We start from the raw sequence: 23,572 nt of genomic DNA, 5'->3' as shown, positions 1-23,572 counted from the left end.
CTTGGGTGAAAACAGTTTCAGCTGTAAGGTAGACACTGGACTGTTGAACATGCAATTTTAGAAAAATTTAGACAGCAAATGGAAACAGCATATTGACTGAGCCTGAAGCTGAATGGGTGAGACATGTAACATCTAGAAAAGCAAGTACATACAGACTTAGTATCAAAGGGACAAAGGCCCCTTAGGTTGCCAGTTCTCATGGAAAGTCAGTGAGCTCTATCTAATCACTCTCGCTTACTCTGAAATCTCCCTAATTATCATTCTAATGACAAGGATATGACAAGTCAATTGCCATTAGTGGTACTTCCCATGAGTCTCTGGAGTCCTCCAAATACAGTACATACATGGTAACATCTGCTGTAGATCCACACACAGATTTAACAAAAGTGCAACTCAACATTTCCTTGGGCAATTCAGTTTGCTTTTTCCCCTCCTTGTTCTTCCACTGGTCCTGCTCCTCTTCAATCAAGGGAACAGGTCCTGGTCATATTATACCACTGCAGGAAAACATGACTTCTTTCACTGAATGCCCCTCAAGTAAGGGATCCTACTATTGCCTTCACAGCTGTCTCAAAAGCATAGAGCAACCTTTTTCTGGGTATGATTTCACTCTTTTTGGAAGTCTTCATGCAGCTTACCTGTCTCAGCCAGGTATGCTGTGAGGAAGGCTACTCTTAGGATTGTAGATACCATTGTGTCAAGACACAGCAGAAAGACAACTACATGTCCCAAAGTATTATTTGTCTGCTGTTTTCAATTTGCCTATTATTTGCAATTTTGATGCTTATCTGTTTTGCTCAAAATAATGATGATGAAGTTTTTAGGAACCAGTGCAAATTAGAAAGAGAGCAGTCATGTCACAATGCTGTGTTACATGGGAAGGTATCATACCATTTGACCAAAACTGAATGCAAGTATATGTGATACTGAAATATTATGAACTCAGTATGAATTATGTGTCAAAATAATTCATTGATTCTCTGGCTGCCCACCAAAAGTAAGGTTCTTGACAGAGTGCATTTTAATGTATGCCTGAGCTCTTTCCTTTCAGAGTTTCAAAACATTTGTAAGCCACCTTTCATGACTTTTAAACTGTAGATTGATTTTCTTACATAGAAGCAAGTCTGGCAAATTCTACTCTTAAAATGAAAATCGCTCAGAAACTGGTTAAAAATAAGACTTTTTGTCTCTCCTACATGGGTACAAGTTCTTGTGGTAAGACCAAATAGCTGTTGTGATCAGATAAAATCAACTACAGTTTTTCTGGAGCCCTGGCGAGATGCTTTTCCCCACTGTCTCCTCACTTTATATTAACTGTATTAAAGAGTTGTTGGTCCATCCTCACAGAGACAATGTAATGGGCACGTGCTGGCTTATGGAGACAGACTGACAAAATGGCCCAAATCAGGTGCTTTCACAGGGGTGCTGAAAATGCTGTTCTCACCTGGACTGAAAGTCAGGTTTACTGGTGGAAATGTAGATGGTTTCCTGCCTTTGAGTTATTGCAGCATATTTAGTGCTACTGTAGGAGGGAATGTGAATTGAAGATGGCTCAGCAAAAGCCTGCAGGATTGAAGAACTGTAGGAGATTGACTATTAAAGACATAGCAATGTGCTAAGCTGGAGAATTAAAACCCATCTCCTTCCCCGTTAGCCAGGAGGACTTTAGGTCCTTTTAGGTCCTGTTTAGGTCTTTTTGTTTGATTTTATTTGTTTCCTTTCTCGTGCTTTGTCATAATACTGGAATGTGGACACAAGTTAAGTCTTTCACTCAATGTAAATTAAAATAATGACTGTAAGTAAGGGAGCTTTCAATCGGTTCGCCCTTGTGACTCGATACATTAAAACCTTGAGCCTTAAGAAGAAGATCAGGAAACTCCACTGTCAGCAAAGAGATGGCGAATACCCTCAGGGCAATACATACAGACTGATCCAATAACTGTAAGAGATTTCAGTGACAGATCACATTGCTCCAGGTGTGAGTGGCAGCTAAAACCACGTTAGAACCGAGATCTCTCATTTCTGTTTAGGTCAGGGATCCCTTTCTCCTTCAAACAATAAGTTACTGTTTCCCTGAACAGCTCGTAGGAAAGGTATTTTGAAGATCACTGGTTTTTTGTTTTACTCTTCTGGTTAAATATAAACAGACATCTTAAGAGACTGCTGATCTGAAAGCAGTGGGTGGGATTTTTTGTGCAGTTAGGCCCAGCAACACCAGGGGTAAATCAATTTCAAAACTCATGTGAAACATAAAACAACACCACTTAATTACTTCTTCCTAGGTAGGCTCCAGCTTGGCAGAGTCCCAAATCCTACACTGCGTGAAGTTTTCTGAGCACTTCAGCTTTGCAGCATTACCCATAGCCATCATCAGGTTCTTCCAACTGGACCAGGGTTAGTGTAACATTGGGAAATGCTGTTTTGACACAAGTGTTGCCAGTTAGAGAGTAGATGTTGAATTTAACTGTCTGGGCTTGAAAAGGCTTTGCCAGAGCCTGAAATATTGGGCCAGAGCACAGAGCTCTTTTCCTAATTCTGAACCAGGTGATCACAAAATTCAGGACGCGACCTATTTCACCCAACTTGAGCCTTCTAACTGACCTGTCTAAGCAGGACACAAACGTAGTTGTCCTGACCATCTCTTGTCCATGGAGAGAAGAGAGATCTCTACAACAACTCTTACTTATTATGTGAATTACAGTTTCCCTCTGGAGAAGCCTCTGTCTTTATTGACTGGTGAAGAGTCCCAGGGCAGGTACTTTCACATCTCAGGCTAAATGAGCAACTGGCTGAAGCTCTAGTAGCACTTGTGAACTAATGTCTCAGCTACTCTTAGGAGAAAGGCAGGCACGCACCAGAAACGCGTGCGGAGGCAAGAGTGATGATCTGAATTTCAGATCAGATGTTCTGGCAATAAGAAGCTAAGATTTGTCTGTTTGTTTTTTTAATTGGACTTTGCGCTCTGCCAATGTGCATGAAAGATACCGCCCCTATTCCTCAGTCATCCTAACTTTACAAAAAGTCCACAGATAAAAGAGGAAAAAAGATGCAAGACCACACACGAAGCTTGCACAGTGATGACAAACACACAGCGTGTTTGTGCAATACCTGGAGCTTGGGAAGGTAAGGAAGCCAGAGCTACAACAGCAGCTTGTGGCTGAAGGGAGAGACAGACAGAAGAGCAAGAGGGGAGAGGAGAGCATGAAACACAACGATAGGCAGCTGAGAATCAAGATTTTTCATTTAGTTAGTAAATACGTATTTCCCCCACCCACATCTGGAATAATACGAATTTTGGATTCAGAACTGCATTCTTTACTTGCCTAAGACTCCCAGTAAAGTGTCTTTCACCCAAGGAATGCAGGATCTAGTGTCCCAGCTGTATAACTTCCGCATGTAGCTGGCCATATTCACCACATTCAAAATCAAACTGCTTTTTAATTGCAGGCAGTGTCTTCTTTTTAGATAAAACACTTTCCCTCCACCTTTCCCCTGCACATACTTTTTAAAAATCTCTGTTTCAGTCAGAAAATAAGAACAGCTCCAGGAAGCTGGAGATTTTGGATCAAACTTAACTTGACCTCTGCAGCTAACAAGTCCAGCAGGTTTAGTAAAGTTCCTGGAAGACCAATGTGCTTTTATTTCAAGGTACCGTCTCTCATGCTGCAGATCTGTGAAGGTTTCCTATCAAACTGAACAGTGCCTTCACTCCACAGACTGCCACACTTAATGGTCTCCAGAACAAGCAACTTTTCTGCCTAAATCCAAATTGTACGTATCAAGAATAAGAGAAACAAGATTGTGGTCACCCAAATCACTTATTTTCTATTTTATAGTTTTGTTTGTGTGTGTATAACTATTTAGTGAAAATAAAGCTATCTACTCACATCACAAAACATGAAGTAGTGTAAGTATTCCAGAATATTATTTGTATTCTAGTTATCCTGTATTTCGGAAACTGAAGTTATGTATATCCCATTGTTTGATGGAATTTGAGCTTCTGAAACAAAGGAAAAGAAATGAATAGCTTCTTTTAACCCGATGCTGGAGCAACACAGGGAAGACTGGTTGTGTTGGCTATGGAAGGATGACGTAACTCTGCTGCAGAATGAGAATTTACCTAGATAACTGGTGGTGGCTTTTCTGTGCTGGCAAGTGAAAGAAGAATTAGACGAGGAAAGCATATTCTACCACTGCTGCTTCAAATATTTAAGAAAGAGGAAATATTAAAACTAGCCAATAAGATACAATTTGCAGGGAAAATGGATAAGGGAAATAGCTCTAATAATTGCTTTTTTTCAGGGAGCAAGGGCTGTAGGAGTTCAGACTAGAGATTACCCCCTAATAATAATGCCCAGTGCAGAGTCCAACTTAGTAAAAAAATGTCATGGGCTGTAAGTTAGTGCAGATGTGCATCCAGCTGCTTTTGCCAAACCCATCTGTCCTAGATGCAAGATTTTACATTTGTCTTCGTTGAACTTCATGACACGGGATCTGTTGTCCCACCTCTCCAGCCTGTTGAGGTGCCCGTAAATGCTAGTCTGTGTGCAGGAACATGGGATGGGGCCCCAAGCACACTGCTTTCTCGGGCAGAGAGAGACAGCCTCTGCCGTCATGCTATCCTGCATCCACTTTCCCATTATCTACAGGACACTTCTTCCAGTTCTTTCCCAGCTTAGGCCTGATGGGACTGCTTTTCCATTCTTCGATAACCCAGTTTAAAGGCCTCCTTATAAGGCTGGCAAGCCTGTTGGCAAAGACATTCATGCCTCCCTTTTTCAGGTGAATCCTCTCTCTACCCAACAGTCATCATTTCTCAAAACCAGTGCTACCAGCATAAAAGCCTGGAGGAACTCGGAAGTGTCAGAAACAATGCCTTGACATTAGTAGCATTTGAGGGTCTATGCGGATCATGCTGATCTTTAGTCAGTGTGCCTCATAATGGGTCGCTATCCAGAAGGCAGCAAGTGTAGAATTGCTGCTCTGGGTAATCAGTTAATTTTTCAGCTGACTACCACTGTTCTGTTTTCTCCTCCTGCAATGTAAATGAACTGCCTGTGATCAACAATCATGAAAATATCCCTTTATGTTAATAAATTTCACATTAATCTTCGTATTCCTGTTAGATGCCAATCAAATGTAGTTTCTATTCATTAAGTACAACTGACAGCATCTTCATGTGCTTCTTCCTTTCATACCAGCTACTGTAGAAACCCTAGCCTATTTGCTTTTTGATCTTTGCATTAAAGTACTTCATCCCAGGCACTCCTCTACCTCTCATTTTCCATTATCAGCAGTTCTACAGCTCACACTTCTCTTTGTTTCTCTAGCAAATCTTTTACTACTACAAGATCACTGTCTGTTCACCAAGACAAGCTGGTGTATCAGCAATGTCAGTGACGAAGCCTTGTTTAGTATAAGTTACGTCCTCCCTTTTTATCGCAATAACCCAAGCTTCCCCTATAGTGTCCATGCCCTCCCATTGCAATACCTTCAACTCCCTCCCGCATCCTAAACAATATCCCAATGTCTCCTTTCTGATATTTAGCCCTCCCTCCCTGTAACATGTCCCATTCCTGACCCTTTATTTCCTAACCTCCCACAGTGAGTCACGTCCCAAATATTCATCGCTTCCCCATATCTCTTGCTTGACTAAGACAAGATATAATATGTGTTCATATAATGTACCATGACCCCTTATGTAACAAGCTGACCAGTACTCATGGCCAGCCACTGTTTTTCATAGAAAAACATATGCACAGCATTGTTTCTTCTTTCCCTCTTTTGGGAGCTAAATGAGTCTTTTTTCCCAAACCACTAATTTTCAGGAAATGTGTGGGAATATCGTACCTCTGAATCCTCTTGCTCTACCAAATTTTACTGAAGTTAGGCAGTGGATTGAGAGAAGATAAGGTGGGTGAGAGGCTAACAGCATGGCAGTGCGGCTGTGTAAGAAAATACATTTGTAGAGCTGATCGTGCTTCCTCTTTCTGATAGTGTCACTCAGCTGTCATCACGTGATTTTTTCCCTCAAAGAGACAACTGCACTGCTGAGAGGTTAATCAGAAACTCTCTTTAATAAAGGCAAGGCCACAGAAGATCCATAAAGTGCTGGCTTTAGCCCCAGCCTACGCAGTAGTGAAAACCAGTTTCTGCCAGGCACCAGGTCAGCGACGTCTATGAAACTTATGCAGTATTTGAGCAAGCAGAAAAATCACAACTTGTTACTTCAGCCTTCTAGTCCTCCACTTTTCCTTCCAACAACACTTTTATGACTTGTAGGGACAATTCATGGTAACTGTTACCAGCTCCAGCTAAGGTGCTTTTAATGTCACACTTCCCTTCATCCTGCAGACAGTATATTCAGGCATGTCATGAACCCAAAGAATACATCCATGTATTAGTGCTAGGCTCGTGGGTATTGGTAGATAACAATTTTAACTCGTCGAAAAATGCATCGTGTTTTCACTTGTTAAGAGGACGGCTAAACGCTAACTTATTTAATTGCATTGGACTCCCCTGTCAACTATACAAACAGAAATGTTCTTTCTAGAGTTTGCTTGCTTGCTGAAGATTTCTGCGAAATTGCCAATGAATTGATTTGGAGCAGTTTCAGATCCAAAACTGCATTTTAAATTCAGATTTTTAAAAAGACACTTGAAAACAAAAGATTTTTCTTCCCATATTTTATCTATAACTCTATGGAATCAAATTTTTATGGAAGTATCTTACATGCCAATGCTAACAGGCTAGGAAGAAGTGACCACTTAGGTCTCCTAATGATAGCTGATATTCAGATGGAATGTGTGTAGTAAGAAAAACTGCCAGCAGAGCCTCATCCTAAAGCTTCTCTTGGATCTCACAGAACTTGGACTTCTGTGTCACGCCCAGCCTTTGGTCTCTACAGAACTACGTAGACCAAATGAAAATACTGTGTGAAAGCCAGCGAAGGCAAACATGGCATGAAATGGGCCAAAACAGCAGTAAAGTATTTCTGAACAGATTTTATCTCCCAGAAAGCGAAGGCACAGAGGCACCAAATTCAGAAACTGGCTTCATTTTCACATGTCTCTCAGCTTCTAATATCCACCAGACATGCAGCTTCCTCCCTACCACGACCATCTGATTTTATTTGGTTTTGCCATCCCTACTCTCTTTAAAAAAGAAAGTAGGAATCTTTGTACACATACAAACAGCCAGGTTGCTCCGACTTAGTCTACCTGCACAGACTGATCTGTGAATCTGATCCCTCAGGCAACATTGGCTCAGCTTCTCCCACAGAACACAGTGACAGCATTTGGCTTCCACGAGGCACCGAGTCTTTAAGCAGAAGAGCGTCTTCCATTCGTTGCCTCCAAGCAGCAGCCTCTCCTGTACGCCACAGAGGCTGGTGCCCAATAAGAGACTGTAGGATCACAGCAGAGGTGTCCATGCCAGCAGTCAGAGGGGCTCGGGGCTACGCTGGACGGCGGGAAGGTGGCCTAAAAGGAGTTTAGAGCAGGATCATCCAGTCTCCCCTGGACTGCAGCTGAATGGAGGGAAATTACGGCTCTGGATTGCTTACAGTTCTTCTGGCAGCTACAACTGGTTATTTCATAGAATCATAGAATGGTTAGGGTTGGAAGGGACCTTAAAGATCATCTAGTTCCAACCCCCCTGCCATGGCCAGGGAAACCCTCCACTACACCAGGTTGCCCAAAGCCTCATCCTTGAACTGGCCTTGAACACTTCCAGGGATGGGGAATCTACAACTTCTCTGGGCAACCTGTTCCACTGCCTCACCACCCTCAATGTAAAAAATTTCTTCCTTAGATCTAATCTAAATCTCTCCTCTTTCAGTTTAAAGCCATTACCCCTTGCCTTATCACCACATGCCATTGTAAAAAGTCCCTCTCCAATTTTCTTGTAGGCCGCTTTAGGTACTGGAAGGCTGCAATACGATCACCCCAGAGCCTTCTCTTCTCCAGGCTGAACAGCCCCAACTCTCTCAGCCTGTCTTTATAGCAGAGGTGCTCCAGGCCTCGGATCATCTTCGTGGCCCTCCTCTGGACCCGCTCCAGCAGCTCCATGTCTTTCATTCTCCTTTCGGGGAGACACCAGCCCAAACCACCCCTGAGTCGCAGCCCTCCTGTGCGACGGGCGCCCGGGCAGCCACATTTCGGTGAAAAACACCGAGTGAAAACAGCGCATGCAAAGGCGGCTCTCCCGTTTTCAGGGCGCGCTACCTCAGCGCCTTCGCTGTGAATCGGACACCTCAGCCACAAACCGGCGGTTCCGAACACATCGGGGCCGCCATCTCGCCCCCGCCCCCCCGCGCCCGCCTCCCGCCATGCACCGCGCGGGCCGCCCGGCGCGGAGCACGCTGGGAGCTGTAGTCCGCGGACGCACGGCCCCGTTCCCGCCTCGCGTCCCTGAGGGGCGCGGCGGCCGCAGTGGATCGCCTCCGGCTTGCGGCTACTTGGCAGCCAGCTCCGCTCGCCCTCACCGGGCATGCATCGGCTGCTGCGGCGGCTTCTCCCCGCGCTCTCCGCACCGCGGGCGGCGGCCCGCGCTTTCCTCGTCCGGCCGGCTGTGCCCGCGCGCCCGCGCCTCATGGCGCTGCGGCCGGTGGCGGGAGCGGGAGGGGACGGTGGCGGCGGGGACCGCGCAGCCGGCGCGACCCCGGAGCACGGTGAGGAGGCGGCGTTGCGTGGAGGGAAGACGGTGGGCGCCTGCGAGGCTCCGCGCCCGCCTCCCCCGCCGGCTGCGGGCGTTCGCAGCCGGCGGGGGAGGCGGGCGCGGAGCCTCGCAGGCGCCTCAGCGCGGGCCGGGCGCCCTCCGCTGCCGCGGGGGAAAATGATCCAACGTGATTGTGGGCTGTTGCTAAAAGCTCTTCTGCCTTTATTTTGCCTGCCTGTACTGCTCTCTCCTCAGGCATCAGTCAGTGTAAGCATCTGACCTGGCTGAATACTAAACCAACCCTTTCCCCGCGCCCCTCCCCCATTATTTTTTTTTTTTTTTTAAGCTTTTTCAGTTCTCTGACTGTGTAAACACTAGTGCCAGCACCGGAGGTTCAAAATGCCTGGAGAGTAAGATCGCCTATTTCTACAGCAGCTTTCAGTTGTCTCCAAAGGATTGAAAGCAGCAGCTTTCCAGTACTTAAAGGGGCCTACAGGAAAGCTGGAGAGGGACTTTTTACAAGAGCATGTAGTGATAGGACAAGGGGCAATGGCTTTAAACTGAAAGAGGGCAGATTTAGATTAGATCTAAGGAAGAAATTTTTCACTCAGACGGTGGTGAGGCAGTGGAACAGGTTGCCCAGAGAAGTTGTAGATGCCCCATCCCTGGAAGTGTTCAAGGCCAGGCTGGATGAGGCTTTGAGCAACGTGGTGTAGTGGAGGGTTTCCCTGCCCGTGGCAGGGGGCTTGGAACTAGATGATCTTTAAGGTCCCTTCCAACCCAAACCATTCTGTGATTCTATGATTCATTTGTTATTAAACATATGAACATAAATTAAACAGGGAACAGTGCCTGGAGACCTAATCTCACTGTGATCTCTGATGTGTAGGTGTCAAGTAACAGAAGATTATTCAATCTGAAACTACAATCTGAGTATGGAGAGAAGAGGGCTGGGAAAGGAGTGCAGTTAAATATGTTTTATTGTACCTTGTTTTAGTATCCTGTCCTCTATGAGCTAAGTGTATTGTAATTTTTTTTTTTTTCCTGCTGGAACAAATTACTTAAATACTACTGAAGGTGACGAGCCACTTACACAAATACAAATATGGAAATAATTTATACACCTGTTCATATACGAAACTCAAGCTAATATAATTAAACATGTGATTAAGAAAAAAGAATTTATCCTATAACAGTTTGATGGTCAAGGAGTTCCCGTGGAAGATGGTTTTGTTACTTTTATCTAGATTATCAACATCATGTCAAGAATTTTGAAAAATCTTGTTTTCAGGTTGGTTTAGTGACTAGGACACCATTCTTGGATTTTGTTCCTGATTTCTTTAATAAATATTTCAGAAAACATGAGAGATGAACGGTTTTTTTTGCTTGGGGCACAACATGTAGAATTTAGAAGTAGTTCCTGTTCAGTTCTGCTAAGGGGCATTTGAGAAGGGACACTGCTAATCACTAGCTGTGCCTTTGCTATGCTACTGCGGGCAGACAGAATTTCAAAGTGGCACAAGTATGTTGCTTTTTGAGCAGACAGATCAAAGAAAACACATAATCTGCAACGTACACCTCTCAGATTTATATGAGTCCTTGTTCTGCAGCTGATTCTACCTTAGCAAATCCCTTTTGCTGCCAGCTGGTTGTGATTCTGCATTTCTGAATGTTGTTGATAACTTTTCTGCCCCAGACTGGCCTAATTGTTCGTCGGTTTCATTGATTTCTGTTTTGTCTTTTGCTTTGGGATCTCTTTGAATGAAGGATTGTTGGTTTTTGTATGCTTGTGGATCACCAGCAACAATCTGTTTTGTGTAAGCTTTAATCTAAATGTTGAGTTATAATTTTATAATCTCTTTAACATCTGTTTGTTGTGCATAGTTCTTTAGTGTCTACAGGGGGAACAAGCAACAAATCTAAATACTTTGTTTCTTTTTAATAGCCTCCGGGAAAAAGTTAGGTGTCAGACTGCAACCACGGGGTGATTTATGCCTCCCTGCTTTAGGCTGGAGTGAATTAGTGTTTAATCAGATCGTTCTTTTACTTCTCTTCCATAGCATGAAGTGATACATGCAAGAAACACTCCACAGGGTGATAATAACCGGGATTGGGTCTGTAAAGTTGATTTTATACATGTAGTGTAGCTTCACATGCCAGAAGAACATAATACGCGCTTTTGCTGCCAGATTTTCCCCTTGGGCCAGATTCGGACTATCTGCACTGGTCACAAGAAGAGCTTTGAAAGTGCGTTGTCTGTAGTAATGAGCTGTCCTGGGATAAACTGCAATTCTGACATAAGGCTTCTTCCACTACAGTAATCCCATTGTGGAGTTGTCCCAAAAGAATATTGCTGGATGCCTGGTTATGTGCGTGTTTACTGCTAGAGAAGATTTTACTTTTTCATTTTTTAAGGTATAACTTAATACACAAATATTAGAGATTACTGCTGCAGAAACATGAAGCAGACATAAGGAAATGACCCTGCTTAGTTAGTATTCTTGGGGAAAAGACATTTTTAAAAACTTGTTAGTGGAGATTATTCTGTCACTGTGGTATTACTCTGAGATAGAGCTTCATGTATATCTTCATACGTGCAAGATGAGTTTTGATTTATATTCATTCCTTCTTTAGCTTAAATACTAAAAGTCAGTTTTTAGAATGAGAAGTTCAGATTATTGCTGTCTATAACATGCTGTACTGTGTGGGAGATGCAGGAATAGCATAACCATCTAATTCCTGAATCATATAGTCAGCTGAGAACTCTTTGTTATATGTGGAATGGCAGGATTCCCTTGCTGCTCCTTTGTGCCTAATTTTCAGTTTGTTTACATTGGAATTCATTTGCCAATGTTTGTCTGCACTGAATTTCATATGCCATCACTGTTATCTAAAGTGAACTTTATGCCATATCTGAAGACTTTATTTTTTCATGCTCTAAGTATCCTTTTTTTTTTTCCACTTCATTGCATTTATTTAGAACTGAACAAGACCATAAGTTATTGAGTGTAGAAGGTTGAACTCCCTTTTTTGCTATTCCATATAAAACATTGAAGTGTTTTTGCTGATATGTTGACAAGGAAGAAGAGCAGCATTCTTAAGGGGGTTATATGTCAATATTTATTTGCTAATAGCTAGAGAAATGTATACTTGGTATATTGCTCATGTATAATGTCTCTTAGATGTTCATATAAAAAAATAAGACGTAGTGTGTTATCTTAAATATATTACAGATGGGTTGGAAAATGTACAGCAGAAGAAAGTCCTTAAAGAGAACAAGAAACAGACACCACAGAGCAAAGAGCCACGTCCTGCTGATTCGGTAGAATCTCTGATGGCAGAAATGCCATTTGTTGACACAGACATTGAAGATGAATTTGTTAGTAAGTACATTAAACAGAAGTAACGTGGCAGCATAGACACGCCATGCACTCAGTTCTTGGTGCTGCCTGTTGGGAGGCTCTCCCCACGAACAGGATCTAGTCCAGAACCTCAGTAATTAGTACTCAGTCCTGCAAATACTTGAGCATATTAAAAATTTACCGTTTTGGGATCCATAGCAGCAATGAGTCACTCAATAAAGGCACCTCGTATGTCAATTCACATTACTGTGTATGAGCTTCTCAAGTAATGGCTTTTGTGAGCAAGCTTCCAATACGTGTATTCCCAGCATGTGACTGCAAGCGCACCTCCAATTGGACAGTGGATGTCTGCAGCCTGCTCGGCTTATGGATATGTGTCAGGTCACAAGATGGGAGAGGGTCTGCAAAGTCTTGAGGAAATTAGCTGGGAGAAAAATGATTTATGGTGCAAAGGAGGAATTGAGGACATGCACTTTTCTTCGTCTATGTTGGAAGGGGTCTTTGGGAAAGGAGGAAGTAGAGAGTAGATCTGGCTTGAATTAAATTTTCTTCTGGGCTGGGTTTGGTCCTTGAGCTATAGGTTGGCCAGTCCTAGTCTAACACAACCTTTTGCTTTAGTAATCCTGTGTATTATCTTGTTTTATATTTCCAAATGCAGTGTGCTTGGGATTTTTGGAAACTTAACAGTTGTCTTTTTTCTCTAAAGTCACGTCCGTATTCAGGTGCGGGCGATTGCAGGCTTATTGCACTGCAGTGTGAGCTGGCTAAATGAAACACGGTTTGGAAGCTACGTGTCTTATGTTAGCAGCTCCTAAGTCCTGCTTAGAGGTGTAGGCTGTTAGTTCGAGCATGGTGCTCCACTCGTGTGACTCCATTAATTTAGGTGGGAGCAGGAACCCAGTCAGGCAGTGCAGAACATGGGCAGATCAGATGGCCGGAAAGACACGCTCCAGTCAGTTGACTGAAGTCCAGCTCCTGTTGGCATGATATTAACTGTATCTTTGTTTTGATTTGTCTATATGTTGAAAGTAATTTTTTTTTCTCTTCAGTGCGTGCAACCTCTGAAATAAATATAAAAAAGAAAAGAAAGAGGACTGCTGGAAGGGAAATTGAAGAAGACAGTGAGAGAGAGAAGAAAAAGAAAAAACAGTATCAACCGAATTACTTCATTTCTCTTCCCATTACTAACCCAGAGGTGTTATTCTTTATTATACTAATTTGTTATAACCAGAATTGCTTCAACAGCTGCTTGTGTTTATAAGAAGAGTGCTTGATCTTGAGCAAAATATTTTTTTTCAGATATTTTTAAAGGAACATTAGTAGCCTATTCAAACAGTAACTTTATTTTACGTAATGTTTTTGTGAATAAAATTCCTCATCTGGAAAAGACTAGAGGAAAAATGTTCATCTTTTTATTCAGTTTGTCACATTATTTTGACTGAAGCTGTCTTAAATTTCCCCTCTGTACTGTTCCAGTATTGCTTATTTTGTCATTCACTTAGAATAAGGAAGAGAGACATTCGTATTTAATTTAATAAGAAAACCCCTAGCAATCTTTTTAGCTCTCCTTATAGATAGGAATTGAAATTTGGATCTGTTGTTGTTTTAATGAGGCAGTTTGTAGTTTAACGTTTTCTGGTAAAATTGATGATCTTATTTAAAAGTCAAGCAAGGTATTGTTTTAGTGAAATGCTGTTCAAATGGAGTCAAGAAGTGCAGAGAGCTCTCTAACAAGATGTTTTTTCTTGCAATTAGCCTGTGTTGCCTCACTTAACCTAACAGGGAATGGGAATGATTTCTTGTTGTGGAATGTCTCAGGTGCAGCTTTGGTACCTTTTGGGTCTGCAGACAAGGAAAGTAGGTGTGTTACGTTTATAGAGTCAAAAACAAGAGTTTACCACCATTTCCAAATTTACGTTTGTTTTTTAACACCAGGAGCTCGCACTGGTGAATTTTAACTCATCCTACATCTGTGCTGTCTGTTCTCTGGGAAAGCCAAAGATCGAGAGAATCCAAAATGAAAATAAACCAAAGTAGGTTTGACAGTTACAGTGCAGTCTTTGATTCTTCAAAAAATACTACATGAAGAAGAGCTTGTAGAGGCTGGTTTTATAAGATCCAGGATAGCCTGACACGAGTATCATGGGCCATCTTTGTGTCACCTTACCTGATTCTGAAGAATCTTTTCTTCCTGTCTCTTCTGTGACTTAACAAGTGGAAGAATAATTTAGGAGTTATATAATCTGGTAAGTGAGAGTTCCTGCTCACTATTGCTATTACGTTGAATGGCTGATTGAGTGGAAAAGTCATAACTATGCATGCTTTTTTATATGTCATATGCTTAGTCTTATGTCATTTACAGAGTTAGAGGAACAACTATATTAAATCTTAGACCATTAGGGAATTCCAGGACTTTGCTAGAAAGTTTTGTTTATACTTGCCTTAGGTGTGGAGTTGTTCTGCAAGTAGAAAGTACACGTTGGAATTTGTATAGGCAACATTAGCCAAAATTTAGACTTAAGACACCTGGTTTCGTGATAGCCAGAGGGAATCTGGTAATTACTGATAGTATTTCAGTTAGTAATGAGAGGCTTTTCTGTTTTAAGGATCTAATTTTATTCCAGTGAAGCGTTTCAGGCATTACTACTCTTTCTTCACATTTTGTGTAGCATTTTAAGCTTTGCACAGAGAATCATTTTGTAATAATTGATATTTCTGGAACATTTAATGAACCGTTCCTCTTGGAAATTAGACAGTTTCCTTGTTTTCATTTTAGTTATGTTTTGAATCTTCAGAAATGAAATAGGATGTTCCATTAATTTTGAATTTATATTGAACTTTGCATTATTACGCAAAAATAGTAATATAAATGATGACCATTGAATTCTTTTCTGATAATTTTTTTTTAAAGTTACGTTTCATCAAATGTGTTATCACTTGGTAGATTAGCCTTTCAGGGTCCTCCAGTCTTGATTATAATTAATTATTAATTAAGCTCCCAGTCTTTAATTCACTTACTAATCATGTTCTTGCAATAAGCAAAACTAAGTTATTTTGTTACACTTCACCATAACATATTCCAAGTAATGGGAGAGAGTACCTTGAGATCAGTGTCTGAGTCCTTACTTTGGAGCACTTTTAAAAATAATCTCAGGGGGGAATTGTTGAGTATGATCTGGCCTCTGACATTTCTTTTAGTTAAGCTAGGAAATCTCAAGTTAAAAGAAATAGCATGATAGCAGTTTAAATCTAACATCAAACTTTGTAAAGTAGCGTAAATAGCAGGTTAAATAGCAATTTAAAGTTTTAATATATACAGCGGGTCATAACTAGTTACACAGAGATGTTGGAAGAGCCCTGGTTCGCTTAACTAAAATTCAGTGCGCTTGTTAATTGCTCCTCAGATTTATTGAAGAAAACAAAACGAATCTGAAGTTGTTATATACGTTGTGATGGCACAACTCTGCTACAGCTGTTGTGTTATGTTTTGATCACGTAAGTTCTGGGAAAACATATTAAAAATAAATTATTGATTATTAAAATATATTAAAATAAATTTTTAAATAAATTATTAATTATTAAAATTATTGAAATCCACAAAAATCTACCTGAAAACTTTTTTTCTTCTTTCCAAATAGTGTAGATTGTATAGAATAGTGTCACTTAGCCAGAGAGAGAGAACGTCTTCAATCTCCTTTCTATTTTGCCTTTCTCCAAAAGGCAGATCATTTCATACTTACCTGGTGAGTTCAGCAGTAGCTTGTCTCTGGAACTGCTAACTGGTCATCTTTGGAATTAACCTGTTCCAAAGGTGTGTTATTAATTTGTATTTTAACTTAGCATCCTAATGGAGTTTATACATTTATACATTTGCCGTGTTATAACCCCATTGTTTTTTTGTGGGTTTTGAACCTGCTATGGGTTTTCAACCTGTTGTCCAAATTTGGATAAAAAAATTGACACCTCGAGGTACTAATTGCCTACAATTTCTGTGGAATTGATACTTGTGTAAAAGAGAGAGCCTTGAAAGAACATGCTTGTATTGAAGACTGTCGTGTGAGTGTGGCAATTAGCTCTTCATCCAGACCTGCCAGCGGATGAATGAATATCTGCATATTTGTTTGCCAGTCAACCACTTATAGCTGAAAATCAGCCCCAAGACGTGTTGCTTCTTTCCCAAGCCAGAACTGAACTGTGTGAGGGCACTGGAGGCAGTGCAGAGGGTTTAGGACATGAGCAGGGAACTTGGAAGTCCTGCTGAAGGAAACTCTATGGATAAGGGGATGTGGTACATTGGCTGCTAATCTGAATGCTGAATAAGTGATCTTTTTGAGAGCTGGGTTGGTCGTACCGCTGTGATAACACAGTTATCTGTTACCTGTCTGCTGTCTTCTGGAAGCCTTGTACACTTACATTTGCTGTTACTTTATTTGCCAGCTCTCAGGTGTAAATTAAATTCAGAAACAATAGATGAAAATGGAATAAAATTGTAATTCATATGATAGCTGATTTAATTTTTGAGGGTGTTTTTTTGTTTGTTTTCTCTACTAGGATAATGGCATTTGCTTTAATTTACCAACTTAAATTGCAGCCAATATCTTGTGATTATCAGAGATTACGGTTACCAGATTCTTGCTTAAATAGGGGTTAATTTTTTTTGTACATCTGAGGCAATAAAAGTGTTATTTGTCCAGGATAAGATCAGTTCTGACATATGAAGGAAGATGGTCTTATTGCAACATGATTTATGATCAAAATGTTGATGCCATTTTCTTCTTCCAGTACCTGAGACACTTCTGGTTTTGTAGATGCCGTATCACTTTTTTTCTGGCTAGTGACTTTTACCTTCCTTCCTCCTCCTCCCCCTCCCTAGAGTTGGTTCCTTTCAGTTATGATTTGAGTATAATCTGGCCTCAAACATTTCTTTTAGTTAAGTTAGGAAATCTGAAGTTGAAAGAAATAGTCAGCATGATAGCAGTTCTCTTTAAGTGAGAAAATCGGAAAGTTTCCTAATATAACAATTTGCAACAGCATAGCTTTCCTATTAAAAAAAAAAAAAGGCAGGTGGAAGTAAATGGGAGGAGGAAGTAAATCATAGAGTCATAGGATGGTTTGGGTTGGAAGGGACCTTACAGATCATCTAGTTCCAATCCCCCGCCATGGACGGGACCACCTTCCGCTACACCAGGTTGCCCAAAGCCTCATCCAACCTGGCCTTGAACAATTCCAGAGATGGGGCATCTACAACTTCTCTGGGCAACCTGTTCCAGTGCCTCACCACCCTCAGAGGGAAGAATTTCTGCGTTAGCTCTAATCTAAATGATCTTGTAAAAAGCCCCTCTCCAGCTTTCTTGTTAGGTCTCCTTTAGGTACCAGAAGGCTACTAGAAGGTCTCCCCGGAGCCTTCTCTTCTCCAGGCTGAACAGTCCCAACTCTCTCAGCCTGTCTTCATAGCAGAGGTGCTCCAGCCCTTGGATCATCTTCGTGGCCCTCCTCTGGACTTGCTCCAGCAGCTCCATGTCCTTCTTGTGTTTGGGGACTCCAGAGCTGAACGCAGTATTCCAGGTGGGGTCTCACGAGAGCAGAGTAGAGGGGCAGAATCACCTCCCTCGACCTGCTGGCCACGCTTCTTTGGATGCAGCCCAGGATACGGTTGGCTTTCTGGGTCACCAGCGCACATTGCCGGCTCATGTTGAGCTCCTCATCCACCAGCACTCCCAAGTCCTTTTCCTCAGGGCTGCTCTCAATCCATTCTCTGCCATTGAAGAAAGTGTATGAAATATATCTATCCATTGGAGAGTATAATCAGAATTTTAAATCTGATCTCTCTACAAATTATTTATGGAATTTTTCTGTTTTTTCTATACCCAACTACCCAGTCCTGCAAAGCTCTCTTTCCCCACGCTTGTCTGCACATGGCAACATACAAGTGTCGCAAAGCAGGCACACAAGGTCCTTGAAGAAGCTTCTCATTTGGACTACTGGCAGTGTGAAACGATGATCTTAATCTGCTTCTGGAATTCATCGTACTTATGGAAGCAAACGTCCAGTGATTTATTAATCACTTCATTTGTACCCGCTTTGGGTTTACTCTGGTCAATGACCACAGCTTTGTCAGAGGATAAAACTTTCTTCTGCTAGAAAGGTTTTTACATAAACCTTTTAGTTCAGTTTGTGTGCTTCCTTGTTCACTTGCGTGATGGGATACAGTGATTGTAATGGTTAACTGTTGTTTCTGTGTCTTTCTTTCTTCCCAGATTACTGGCAGTGTTCAGGCTGTCCAAGACGCAATACTCCAAAAGGATGAAAGGCTTTCCAAAGCAATGGTTCACTCTGGCTCGTTGCATGTCACCTTGTTAGTGATGCATTTATCCAATGAAGAAGAAATTAGCATGTAGGTATTTGGTGTTAAATTAAATATATGCAAGTATTTTTGCTGGAGGAGTTAATAAAAGACTGGAAGGGGTAACTGATGCTCATTTTTTGTCAGCATTACATTACTAGGGTTACTGAACATTTAATTCATGTTCTTAAAATGCTAATCTTAATGTCAGCCATTTTCATAACTTATGTTATGAGCTCTGAACAAAGTATGCTTTTTTTTTTCCGTGTGTACTTTTTTCCTTTTCACACTGTATGCTGAACTTAGATGCAGAAATCTCATGTTTGCTAAAATAATTATTTCAAAATAAAGTTTTGGTATAGGGGACACTGAACAGATTAGCAGGGTAATTTTCAGAATTTCATATCTTAGAAAATATTACAAGCCAAATCAGTAATTGTCACTGAAAGACTTCAATGAAAGAAACTTTAGCTCCAAGCTAATGCCTCACGCAGTCATGCATTTTTTATGCCCTAAATGAATTTATTATACTCAAAATTTAAGTACACTAAAAAGAGGTGGCTATTGGGCCTTGTCCAAAGTGTAATTCTTATATTGCTTCAGTCATATAGCTGATTTTTTGATCAGGTAAAAGGTAGAAAATTTGTGGAAAGGCATATATATTATACAATGACATCATGTGTCTGTAAGTGTTAGATGCAACTACTTTATAAAAAGGCAGGTCTCTGATGGTTTTGACTGTTTATCACATGCTGTGCTGCTATCTGACAAGCCTACTTTAAGGTGCAAGTTCAGTGGTTAATATGAAGATGTTCAGACTTTTGAGTCTGTCTATACAGCTGTAATTGATAAATGTTTAGAATAATAATTTGTGTGTCTAGCTGTAATTTTGACTTGAAATGAAAACATACGTTGTGTGTCATAGTCCTGCTTTGCACAGACTTTCTGGGTAGTTTCTGTTTAGATGTGGTGCCCAGTGGCCTGCAAATGTGATGTCTCTGTATTCACTCATCATGATTGCAGGATGGAGATTGCAAACACTTTGGTAACTGTGACAGAGTATGGTGTAAAATGCTGATAAATGGCCTGCTGGTATTATGTAAACATCTGGGAATCCTCCATTGCTTTTGTGTCAATTTTGTAGCGAATTGCTCATGGATCAAAATTCATCAGATCCTTATAATTCTGTGAAAGAGAAGCCTCACTGTTTCGTCTCCCCCAGATGAGTTCTTTCAGGGGCTTTCTGTCATATATCTATATCTATCGATATCTTAGTGGTTTTCTCTGCAGTGTTGGCAGGCATGTGGCCCATGTACTGAATTATCCAGCTTAAATAGTGAAGAAGTGCAGCGAGACATTGCTTTGGTTATGGTAATACAGTTACAAAATAATGTGTCTAACAGATGTGTGTGAATAATTTTTTTTCCCCAGAAGGTTTGGCTGTTAAAGTGCAGATTGCTCATAAGAAAGTGAGAATCCAAGTTACAATGTAGGAACCATTTGGTAGTCAAGGGTGTGCTTCTAGTAAATAGAAGTATTTTGGCTAGAAATATTTAACACACCTAAAAATAATGAGATATCAGAATATCTAAATCAGTTGCTCTGCTTGTTTTTCACACTTGTTTCCTTGAATGCTACATCCGTGAGGCCTCTACACTCTTACGTCTTCTGTGAGGATGCGAGAAACAGATAGCCAGGAACAGAGAATAGACAGGAAAGCAAAGGATACTAGATCTGTGGGACTCCTGCTCCTCTTCATGTGCCTTTTCTCTCCTGAAGTAGGCACACCAGCTTCCTCCAGCTCTGGTTGATGAGCAAACTCTGGTAGCACCTGAGAACAACCACTGACTGTGTGTGCAAGATATTTTAAAAAAGAATCTAAAATATGAACTTTTTAAAAAGGGAATATGAGAGGATATCTCAAAGACAAGTATGCCTCCTTATGAATATTTTTTAGAGTCCTGAACTGTATATCAAAACAAATATTCTCAAATTCGGTATCTTCTGCTACTCCTTGAGCTCCTTCTCAGCTCTCACTGTCCAGCTGCTACCCAAGCACACACTTACGGAGTTCTTCTCTGCCTCTCCCAGCAGAACTCCACAGTCCAGGCACCCAGGAGCTGTCCTCTAGTCAGCAGCAGCTTCCCCAGTGCTTCACCCCTTCTCTGGCCAGATGCCTCCTACAGGTATCTAGCTCAGCTATCCTCAGGTATTCCAGATTGCATTTTCTATTATATGGGATTCTCTTTTTTTTTTTTTTTCATAACTCATGTCTTCTGTTTAATCTTTTGGGAGAACTTGACAATTAAAAAGTTGAATTTTCCTTTCTTTGTTTTACCAGTTTTTGATACCAGGTTAATGAAAAGAAAGAAAGATCCAGGCTGACAAAAGAACCTGTGTGTAACGCAGGGAGGGTGAGAGTAATCTCCCAAACAAAGTGCAGCTGGTCAACGGGGCATCTGAGAGTTCACAGATCCTTAGGTTTGGATCCATTAAGTTACTTGGATATCTACAGTTTTTCTGCTGTGTTTGCACAATAGTGCCTCTGTCCATACAGAAATGAAATGTGTTGAACGCTATTGGAAGTCAAAATGCGTGATAAGAATGTGCTAAACATAACAATCAACTCAGCACAAAGCCCTTTGTGTGGTATTTTAGTGCATACGGTTTCCACCCTGAAATGGAAGGTCTGTATTCTGTGCCACTCTTTCTAAGGGAATGAATCCAGACCTGTAATTCCCATGCAAGTTTCCTGACTGATTGGCTGTGATGTAGCCTTCATGATTGTACTTTACATCTCTATTTGTAAGACTATGTGAAATCAAGAATGTGAGATTTTAAAAACCGTAAAGAAAGCAAGCAAGAGTCATGACAACACTCCCTTCACGCAAAGGAGTTCTAGTCCGTGCTAACTGTGTGCGTAGTTCTGGGATCAGGTACTAGAAATCGGGATACCTTCGCAGTAAATGCCTTCATTTCCAGACTCTAGTGTAGAGTTCTTGCTCGTTATTTGTCGAAGACTCTGTGAATCTAACCTTTTCATTATAAATATGAGATCTGAAACAATTCAGTTTGGCTTTTTTGCAATATTGCTTTTTCTAACAAGTAACTGAAATTAACAATTCAGAAAATTCTAGAAAGAAAATACGTAAATTTTAATGGCTATAATATTTACATGAGCACAATATAGAAAAAAGCAGACACTGCTTCTATAATCCTAGTTTGTAGTCACTTAGAATATGCTGCTTAATTCTTTTTTTTAATTTCCTTTTTCCACTTTGGGGCAGAATGCTTGTAAACTTTTTTGTTATCCCTGTGGGTTAGTTGTGCCGAGTGTGACTACTCTTTGGCGTTGTAAATACTATTTGGTGTGGAATATGAAATATGGAATACCACTGTTGTGTTTGTTGCTATGGACTTCAGTGGAAACGTTTGTCCTTGTGCCTTATTCTTACAAAGGAATTTGAGGGCTGGAACACCTCTGATATGAAGACAGGCTGAGAGAGTTGGGGCTGTTCAGCCTGGAGAAGAGAAGGCTCCGGGGTGATCTTATTGCTGCCTTCCAGTACATAAAGGGGGCCTACAGGAAAGCTGGAGATGGACTTTTTACAAGAGCATGTAGTGATAGGACAAGGGGCAATGGCTTTAAACTGAAAGAGGGCAGATTTAGATTAGATCTAAGGAAGAAATTTTTCACTCAGAGGGTGATAAGGCAGTGGAACAGGTTGCCCAGAGAAGTTGTAGATGCCCCATCCCTGGCAGTGTTCCAGGCCAGGTTGGATGAGTCTTTGGGCAACCTGGTGTAGTGGAGGATTTCCCTGCCCATGGCACGGGGGTTGGAACTAGATGATCTTTGAGGTCCCTTCCAACCCAAACCATTCTATGATTCTATGAATTGTTAGATGTTGTAGAGTGATTGATAGAATACGAAAATATGAAATATGCTAAAGTGAGATGACAACTATTTTAAAAAATATTTTAGTGTTTGCAAGATTATATATAAAGAAAAAATAGAACTAAATCTTCAGTGACACAGTGCTCAACTGGAAACATACTGCGCCGTTTGAATTGGCCTTTCATAGACCTCATCAGGTCGAGTTGAGGTGATCAGGGAGTTCTGCAGCACACTCTGCAGTATGGAAATAACAATCTTTGTTCAGCTGGGGAACAGAGCTTTCCATGACTCTCTGTGTACTAGTTCTCAGATACCAAAAATCCAGAAATGGGTTTTGGGCATGTGCCTGATTGACTATGTGAAAGCCACTGCGATCTTTTGACACAGTGTATTTGAAATGTCTGTGCTTGTTTTGGAACAATTTTCAGGTTCATGTCGGCAAATAAACCTACATATGATTACCTGTGAAGTAATCTGACAGGTATAATCAATATTAGATGGTGTTTTTGAAAGGTCTTGAAGTATAGCACATATGGAAGACACAGGAACAGGCTTGTCTTAACGGCGATAAAAGGGTAGGTAAGTGGCAGAGACTATGCTCAAAGAAAAGTATCTTTGCCAAGGAAAAAGCAGTGGTTGTATCGGAGCTAAAGTACTTCTAGGTTGTAGATTAAAGCCCTATAAAAGCACACAGAAATACTGTGTCAATCAAGGATATTCTGTAATCTCCCTTAATGTCTGTCTTAACCTGGCCTAAGTTTCAATTAAATGCATAGCTCTCATCAGGAGTCCGTCTTGTTAAACACAGTGGAACAGTGTATAGTGTTGTTAGTAATTGTTCAGGTTTAAGGAACATAACTGAGCCGACTTCAGAAATCATGATGATGACTTTCGTCCAAAGTAAAATAAACTCTCGTGAGCGTTTTTAACCGCTTAGTGCCATCTAGTGTTTGTAAAGCCAGCAGCAGTTTAGTGAAAAGTTTTAAATTCGGTTTCGTTGAATAGAATTAAAAACTGTGTGTGAGAGATCTTTCAGAAGACACTAAGAATTTTTATGTTTTTTGTTGAGCACGTAAATCACTTCAAGTACAGGTCGAACCAAATATTTAATGTAATCGTACATGCACTTAATATGGCTAATTTAAATTATTATTAAAAAGTTACCAGGCTCACTGCTGTTTCTGAAGTTACGTGTAGATTGTATGTGCATGCTACTTATCTCTTAAAGGAAGTAAGCATCAGTTTAGGTAGTACTTTAATAACAGTTCTCAATAAACTTAACAGTAATTTCCATATAATTTTATCATTATATAT

General features: G+C 41.0%; 1 protein-coding gene across 1 annotated transcript in view; it reads left to right on the top strand.

Annotated features, from left to right (window-relative positions):
- Positions 1-8,472: 8,472 nt before the first annotated feature.
- Positions 8,473-23,572, top strand: part of AKAP7 (A-kinase anchoring protein 7) — a 97,391-nt gene continuing 82,291 nt past the window's right edge. Inside the window, exons 1-4 of the mRNA XM_086632079.1 lie at positions 8,473-8,671; positions 11,892-12,041; positions 13,070-13,215; positions 18,278-18,414. Of these exons, the coding sequence (XP_086488205.1) occupies positions 8,491-8,671; positions 11,892-12,041; positions 13,070-13,215; positions 18,278-18,414 (614 nt within the window). The 5' untranslated portion in view covers positions 8,473-8,490. The remainder of the gene's footprint in view (positions 8,672-11,891; positions 12,042-13,069; positions 13,216-18,277; positions 18,415-23,572) is intronic.

Source organism: Tauraco erythrolophus, chromosome 2 (assembly GCF_009769465.1).
Source record: "Tauraco erythrolophus isolate bTauEry1 chromosome 2, bTauEry1.pri, whole genome shotgun sequence".
Lineage (NCBI taxonomy): Eukaryota > Metazoa > Chordata > Aves > Musophagiformes > Musophagidae > Tauraco > Tauraco erythrolophus.
The sequence above is the reverse complement of the archived record's forward strand: the minus strand, read 5'-3'. Positions and strand labels throughout refer to the sequence as shown.